The 9,394-nt window shown below is 39.5% G+C and overlaps 1 protein-coding gene across 1 annotated transcript in view; it reads left to right on the top strand.

Annotated features, from left to right (window-relative positions):
- The window catches only part of LOC145413179 (juvenile hormone epoxide hydrolase 1-like), a 77,449-nt gene extending 70,064 nt beyond the window's left edge, over nt 1-7,385 (top strand). Inside the window, exon 9 of the mRNA XM_080282905.1 lies at nt 7,160-7,385. Within this exon, the coding sequence (XP_080139031.1) occupies nt 7,160-7,385 (226 nt within the window). The remainder of the gene's footprint in view (nt 1-7,159) is intronic.
- Nucleotides 7,386-9,394: the final 2,009 nt, after the last annotated feature.

The following is a 9,394-nucleotide window of genomic DNA, read 5'->3' as shown; positions in this document are numbered from 1 at the left end:
AGCCACCCTTTCTGCTCTACATTTAACAATCTTTCAAAATACTCTGCCCATCTCTTAATTACTGCATCCATTTCAATTAACATCCTTCCATCCTCTGATTTTACTCGTTCTTCCTTCCCAGACTCTCCCTTCCGCACCCTTTTCACCTCCTTCCAAGACATTTTCTTATTCTGTTGAAAATTCTCTGTCAGCCGCCTACCCCACCTCTCATCTGCTGCCACTTTAGCATCATGCACAGCCCTTCTCGCTCTATTCCTCTTTTCCTTATACCTTTCATATGACATCTCATCCTTCCTTTGCAGCCACACTTCATATGCACGCCTCTTCTCAGCCACAGCCATACTTACTTCCTCGCACCACCATTCACTTCCTTTTCTTACACCACCACCCACACGTCTCACACCACACACCTCTTCTGCATGCCCCACCACAGCACTCTTAAACAACTGCCATTCCTCCTCCACGCTGCCATTTTCCCGATCTTTCACTGCGTTCCACTCATCTTTCAATTTCTCCTGATACTCTATCTTTTTCTCTCTTTTATCCAACTCACTCACTTTCAAAACCTCACTGCCACACCTAACCCTCCTAGATCTCACCCATCTCTTACCTACTCTTAACTTTCCGTCCACCAGGTAGTGGTCAGACATACCTCCACCCTTCCCTCTCAGAACTCTCACATCCAACAATCTTCCTATTGCATTCCTAGACACAACCACATAGTCCATCAAAGCTCTATCAACAACCCTTCCACCCTCTTGTCTCACTTATAAATATCTTTCTTCTCAAACAGCATATTCCCAATCACCATCTCTCGCTCAACACACATCGCTATCATTTGTTCCCCATTTTCATTTCTTCCAGGCACACCATGCATACCAACTACGCCTTCAACTGCTACATTCCGACTCTAGCATTCAGATCTCCCATCATTACCACATTCACATTCGCTCCAAAACTCACGCAGACACTCATCAACATCATTCCAGAAAAGACTCCCTCTCTTGTTCATCCCTTTCACTACCAGGCCCATATGCATTCACAAACACCCACAACTCACGTTCAAATTTCGCTTTCACCCACATCAGTCTCGATGACACCTTTCATTCAATCACACATTGCTGTACTTCCGGACTCACTAACAAGGCCACACCTTCTCTTGCCCTTCCTCTATCCAACACCTGACAATCTTCCATTCACACTTCCAATATATATATATATATATATATATATATATATATATATATATATATATATATATATATATATATATATATATATATATATATATATATATATATATATTATATACATATATATATATATATATATATATATATATATATATATATATATATATATATATATATATATATATATATATATATATATGTGTGTGTGTGTGTGAAGAGACTATCAAAACTGTCACTGCCAGGAATCACTGAATACTTACAAACCTTGCCTTGCGCCTGTCTTTCATCCCCTTACTGGGCCAAAACCAGTAAACTGACCAGTCCTATTGCAACGGTCTCCAATTACCTCATCACGTTCTTCCCCTTTATTTCCGAATATGAAGCCTCTATTTTTTTTTTTTTTTTTTTTTTTTTTTTTTTTAATAAAATGGATCAGTATTGACAAGAACTCACAGTTTTATTAACGTTTATGGAGATGTCCAGCTTACTCCCGTGGCATCATGACACTTTCAGTAGCTTCGAATCCATGCACGCAGTTGAAGTCCGACACTCCAGCTGCTGCTTTTAAAGGCTTCAACCGCATGATGTATTTTGAATATTATTCTTACTACATTATCATTCATAACTCGAATGAATTCGTCTGGAATTAATAAGAATATACTAATACTCATCGTTGTGAAAAGGCTAACAACTGAACTACCAGGGCTGTATCGTGTCTTCTGCGTTGTAGTGGTCGTAATCTTTATGACGGACATTGTGAGGTGACGCATCTTTTTGAGAAAATCATCCTCTTTATCTACAGATAAGATAAAGCCTCACGTGATATCGGGCACTGTGTGTGTGCTGTAGTTCGTGCATCTTAATTTGGACATTTTTGTCATCTTGTAGGTTAACTCCCCCAGATGTGTGCCAAATTATGACAATAATGATGTTCTACAGCCATACTATAGAACTTGCGTGGATTGCAACGCCTTCTAGGGTCGGTTTCTCGCTACAGCTGAGCATCAAGATAAAGGGATGACAATTCAGAACCAAGCTGGAGGATAGGGTACAACACAGCATATGCAGGAATGTGTGTGAGCATTTGCCAAAGGACAGCTATATATTTACCACTGGTAAGTCAAGGAATGCCAATGCATAAGTTCATGACAATACTTTTAGTCGTTAGCCTATATATCTACACCAGTCAGAATAATTGGCCGAACGCTGAGATTTACATACTTAGATCTGTACTATTTGCAACTGCAAGGTTTGAATGAGCTGCTTGCAAACAATGAGTGGCACCCCAACACCTCAAGGTCACTGGGGCAACTGAGGACGTCTAGTAGCCTGAGTCATCATATCTATCTTAGCAAAATACTGAGCTTATCTAAATATTACTAGAACGTCTCTACTAATAAAGACTCCAGACAATGCAAGACAAGGTGTTAAAATATCTGGAATATAACTGACTGTGAAAAAATCTCTGGAATACTCCTACAGATCTTGCAGCTTAATGATATAGATCAGTGAGGCACAATTCATATCATTGCTATCTATCTGTTTCTAGGCAGATGCCTTAATCCGGGAACGGGTAGCCACGAACAAATCACCCCCACGTCATCCCTTTCTCCGGCACCAGGTTGCCTTCCCTCCAACTCCCACACACTCATTCGTTCATACATCTCTTCAGTCCATCCCTCCATCTTTTTATCTGCCTCACTCGCCCTCTATCCTTCTACCTAAATCACATACACTTTCCTAGTTAATTTATTGTTCTCCAATTTCTCTGCATGGCCGAACCGTCTCAGAACACAACTAACTCTATCCAGCACAACCGCATCAACATCATAAAGCTTCTTAACTTCCTGGTTTTTCTTTCCTCCTTTCTGCGTAGCTCTATATTCTCCTTTCAAACTACTCATTTCTTTTACTCCTCTCACTAGTGCTTTGTGTCTTTCCATTAGAAGTTAACACATCGCTCCCATACGTTTGAATAGGATCACAATACCGTTTGCAGCGATTTGTTTAATTCTACATTCTCTTTCCTACTCAGTAGCCTATCACACCTCTTTTGTGATCCTACAATCATTCTTCCCAGATGTACTCTTTTATGCGTACATATTACATATAAGATTAATGAAAATGAAACTGGTTGCTTTTAAGGGCAACAGATTACCACACAAACAGCGTGCCCACATAAACTATTAGTACCATTTACTTTTAACAACCTTCTCCAGTAATAGGATCATATCACTCCTAAGCTTCTTCCTACAAGAACCAACCCAAACCCTAATGATACATGAATCCACTTTTATTAGTGTAGCCTATTACGCATTTTTATGTGTGCATTCTCGTCTACGGTTTCGATCCATATGCAGTTCATCAGTAACGCTGGAGAATATTAACTTCGTCTACTTCACATATACAGTATACTAATCTGTCCTCTTGATCGACTTGAAACCGCCAACTTTCCTCATTGAAAATTTAGCTGTAGCAAAGGATAAACGCTCAAAAATGGTAGTAGTAGGTGGGTAGTGCAATGGAAACGATGTAGGACCGTAGTTGTCATATTCTGCCACTGAACTGAGGACAATAAGCAGCAAAATGTAAGGGAACCATTGACTTTATTATTACCTTAACAACTGGTTGAAAGTAATATGGCCACATTTCTGAAACTGTTCATTTACTTTATGCTTATATAAGTCAACAACGGCATCAACACTTACTGTACAACAAGCAACACAGCATACCTCATGTACAGTGTGAGCGAACGTGTGTGCTGCGACAGTGCCAACCACTCTTTGTATCTGCTTTGGGTGCCACTCGGTCCGCATCCCCTACCCCAACACCGCCCTGTCCTGCCCGCATCCCTCTACTGTCCGGCCACCACTACCCCTCCCACCAGACTTAGTGACAGAATATAGTCTTAATAAAGGTGGACCATCAGTTACCAGGATCTGGTAGGTCAATTGTTACACACTTGATACAGTGATTAGAGAATGAAATTCTGCTAGATTGGGTTGTGAGTACATACTTTTGTCGGTAAACGTGGGTAGTAAAGTAGGAAAATAATCACTTAAAAATCATATATAAAAGTATGACAGTGAGCCAATAAAATACCGGTACAAGGTCACGAAGGGAAAAAAAAAACAGTTACTACGCATAATACCATTGTACAGCATGTTTGGTTAATCAGTACACAATATTATCATCAAACTTTTCGGCTGCACTGATGCTGCACCATAATGGCACGTGTTGGAGAGAGAGAGAAAAAAAAGTTACGATTGGATTATACCGGTATGTCGATTTTCCTTTACGGTCTTGTTCTTGTGTGTGTGTGTGTGTGTGTGTGTGTGTGTGTGTGTGAATAATTTAATCATTGGATACCCAATATGCTTCCACCAAGTTCAATCCAAACTGAAAACTTTTTGAGTTAAAGGGCCAAAAGTCTGAAACCATCCTGTGACCTTGAATTTTGACTGATCTCAGAACTCAAAACAACACTCTTTGCTTGCCATTTACCTCTCTACCATGTTTAGTCAATATCGAATCGAAACTGTTACACCTGACTATTACCTAACTATTACCTCTGATCTGTTTCGGGGAGTATCTACTGTGCTGCCGACCCAGTAAAGATTACAACCCTTCTGTAGAAAAAAAAAAAAAAACAGTTTTGCCATTTTATAGTTTTGAGGCCTAAGAAAGAAGAATATAGAGAAATCGAGATTTTCGCTAATTGTGTATTAACGTGTTTGTTTTATGTTTTGGGTGATAAGGAAATGTTTTAGGTATAGACAAGCATGAGGATTTTGACTGAATACTTAAAAAAAATGTAATACATCTGTATTTCGGGGTCAGAAACGTTATGTGAAGACTTATGGTCATGTCAGCATTTACTCTATACAGAGATTCTACAGACACTCTGCATAAATATAAAAACATACTTATCTGTTTTCATAGGCTATTATCAATGAAGCGCTTCCTTGTTTAAGTACTAATTTAGACAAGGTTGTGGGAAGACGTGCATTTGGAATTACTTTTCTACGAGGGGTTACGAAAGGAAGGCAGGCTTAATGTTCGGACCGACAGTGCTCGGCTCAGCTGCTAAATGATGCAGTGCAAGTCATGGTTACCAGAGAGATGCAAGTGAAGGTCACCCGTGCCAATGTACCTCACGACTGGCCTTAGCAACGAGGGGTTTCACTCTGTTTCTTATCGTTTATCAGGGTTTAACGGTGGGGGCAATTTTTTAGTATGCTAAAAAATATTATTTGAATAACACATTTTACACACACACACACACACACACACACACACACACACACACACACACACACACACACACACACACACACACACACACACACACACACACACACACACACACACACACACACACACACACACACACACACACACACACACACACACGCACACACACACGCACGCGCGCGGGGTTAGGTACGAGTAGAATGAGTATAGTAATGTACAAAACAGTAATACTAAGGACATAGGCAACAATTACACAGAACAGTTGTAAGCGGGTAAATAATGTTAGTGTACGTCAGCATATATAAACAGTACAATAGCAGTACATTATTAATATTCTGTGTGTGTGTGTGTGTGTGTGTGTGTGAAGAAAAAACTGTCATCATCATTATTACTATTTACATAAAGGAAAACCGGATGGGTTAAGTGTTCCAAATGTACAGGATCTGAAGGGTGAGTTTAATACAGAGGACTGTGTGTGGTAATAAGGAGACAAAAACAAAAATCAGACATTGTGAGGGTCAGGTTTCGGTCTAGGACATGTAGGACCTTTGCTTCCTTTCTGAAACCGTTTCCTTCACTGCCAACTTTAAAGGGGTGCAATTCCAGCTACAGTACATGCATACAATTCTTTTTATACGACATAGAATTTAATTTACGAAAAAGTTTTAATATCTCTTTGAAATTGAATTATTTGAATATAATCAATGTTATGATGCTAATAATTCATTTATAAGACAGAACTATAAGATTTGAATTTCTAGTTAACTTTGGCTCATGTGAACATTCTTAATTATCACCACGTTCATGAATTTTCCAAAACAAGCAAACAAATACTTAATGAGCCTTGCAGTAAATGGGAATCTACCTTACAGCACCATGCTCTTAGTCTAATCTTATAAGATGATTCAGGAATGAAAGGTTTACATTGTTACTGAAGTGCTGCTGGCCACTCCCACCCGTCACATTGTCTCCCTGGGGAACTACTGTACTAAGTTTTCCACTACACGAAAAGTTTTATTCTTTCTGCTCTACAGTCACTGGCATATTTTTCAGACACTGCTTGCTTTTATTAAATATTTTGACGTACACACACATATATATATATATATATTTATATATATATATATATATATATATATATATATATATATTTATCTCTCTCTCTCTCTCTCTCTCTTCTATATATATATATGTGTGTGTGTGTGTGTGTGTGTGTGTGTGTGTGTGTCTGTGTGTGTTTTTACGCTTCTTACCGGGAATCGAACCCGACACTTCTAGCTAGAGGTCAGGCACTGATACCACTCCGCTACGGCATGATAAAAGCTGAAGCACCTGAATTTTTTGACGAACCTGGTAAATTCGTTATGGGAAGATATATTTCAATCACAACACATTAGGGTTATTGCTCAGCCCCACGCAACTCTGCAAGTGCCAGAGCAGTTATAACCTATTCCAGCCACAACACGAGCGTCTTTGGATGTTGGAGAGATACACATTACACGTGTGTGTATAAATGTTTTTTACGCTCCTGACCGAGAATTGAACCCAAGACTTCTAGACAGATAGAAGCCGTGGTGTAGTGGTATCAGTGCCTGACTTCTGTCTAGAAGTCAGGCACTGATACCACTACATATATACAAGTGTGTGTGTGTGTGTGTGTGTGTGCTGATGGCTAAAGTTGCTCTTCTGAAATTTACCTCTTTCCTCCCAAGGAAAAGCGAAGCTGAGGAACATTTGTATCACCTGACAGCGGAGTCGTCTAGTCATATCCGTGATGCCAGGAAAGAAAAGGACATGATCAACCTCTATGATGACATGTTTGTCCACGAAAATAATTATGATTATGATAAATACTTACCTGATGCCCTACTGTACATGGTTGGGTCGGCCTGTTGCCAGAAGCCACATGGGATGGACAAAATTTTCATGTATCTATGATCAAAGACATGAAAGACTGTATCCTGCGGTCCAGCAGCATCTTGTGTGCCACACCCCTTCACATCTCACCACTTCAACATTATTACCTACATTACCGTCTATACTGAATGTATGGTAGCCCTCTTCCATTCAGGACTGGTGTGATGGTATTTGACACGTCAAAGGGTCTTCTCGAAGACTGGATGTCTGATTCAGTAAAATTCAAATAATCAGACTTCTCCCTGGGCCAGCATAGGATCGAACTCAGTTTCTTTCTGGGAGCATATCACCTCCTCAAACACTTGACACTAAAACTGGGAGTGAAGATGATGGAGGGAGCAGAGGAGGTGAGAGGAGTGCAATGTACACTCTCCATCAACACCGACTCTCCCACTTGATGTCTCACCACCTCAGTTACCTTTAATGTAAGGTGGTTCATAAATAGCGCTCGACTGGAAACTCACTTGTGTGTTGCGGGGAAGGATCAGTCTGCTGGTGTGGGCGTCGGTGTGGCAGTGGGGATGATATATGATTAAATGCTGCAACTTTGACAAATATAACGCTGACTGATTCTCCCCCGTTACCACATGAGAAATTGGCCAGCACTGTGGACGAGGAGCGTTATATATGGACCATACGTATTCCTTTCTCCCAAACTTTTATCCAACATTTTATTACGCAGTTATCTAATTTTCTCTCACTTTTAGCTTCTTGTATCTACTTTTATGTTCTTTCATCATCTGAAATGTCTGGGTTTCTTTTCATTTGTTATCCTGTTTTCTTTCATTTTTTATCTTTCCACTGTGCATTCTTCTGTCTCCTACTTTTTTTGTTTTGGTGTCTCATATTTTTTGGTTCTTCTTACTTTATTATCTCGTTTTATGTTTCTCTTGCATTCGTTTTTTTTCTGCTTCTCTATATTCTTTTTTCTCCAAAGTTCATAGCCTACTATCTCCCTATCACTGTCTTTCTCCACTTCTCACTCCCAATCCCATCGTTTTCTTACTTATCTTTGACCCCTTATTACATTCCATGGCTGCTTCTACTTCTACTGACTCCCTTTACCTCCTTGTCTATTCATTACTTCTTACCTCTTGTGTTTTCCAACGTACTTATTATTTCTGGGATCATTGGGGCTATAATTAATGTTAAGAATGTTAATCCCCCTTAACGTCAGTCGTAGGTGAATTCAAAGTCGTGGAGTAGTTTTCTGATAATATATTAAGCACCGCCTCATATCTCCACACAACAGCCGTATGAACACCACCCTTATTCGTCCCCAGGCCGTTGCTAACTGCCAGAGAGATAGCTGGCTAGGGCTGGCGTGCCCTTAAACTCAGACTTCAGCAGAAATTGAATCAGGCCAGACATTAGTAAGCGATCAGTGGCGCCCTACTTGGATCACACTTACAATACACTTACATGCTACTGTATACTTACATACTACATACTATATCACACTTACAATACACTTACATGCTATACTTATATACTACATATTATATCACACTTACAATACACTTACATGTTATTACAAATGGTTACAAACATTAACACACATTTTTAAAGTTAAGTCATGTTTGATCTTCTATTTTATCTTTAGTTATACGACTGCACAATATTTCACAAAAATTAAATGAATAATAATAATAATAATAATAATAATAATAATAATAATAATAATAATCAGAAAAAGGAAATTGCCAATAGCAGTTTCAATAACGTACCACATGACAAGGTCATCCAGCTTCTTCCTCAGTTCGACTGCAAGGGCCTATTAATTCTCCAATGTTCTAATGTTGTAGCTATCACTGGACCTGGTGATTTCAACGCCATTAATATAGTGAGCACTTCGAATTGAAGTGCTGGTCTAGTAGGGCCAACCTAGAAGTGTCAAACACGTTGGACGAATGTGAAAGCAACAAAATCCTCTCAGAGTAATAATGGTAGAGCCCACACTACTTTCCATTCACTCCTGGACGATTTCAGAAACTATTGGCCCAAATGGGCCCATAGTCATTTTACACCTG

This window comes from Coenobita brevimanus, chromosome 95, assembly GCF_032717465.1.
Source record: "Coenobita brevimanus isolate Jiangsu-jjx chromosome 95, ASM3271746v2, whole genome shotgun sequence".
Lineage (NCBI taxonomy): Eukaryota > Metazoa > Arthropoda > Malacostraca > Decapoda > Coenobitidae > Coenobita > Coenobita brevimanus.
The sequence above is the reverse complement of the archived record's forward strand: the minus strand, read 5'-3'. Positions and strand labels throughout refer to the sequence as shown.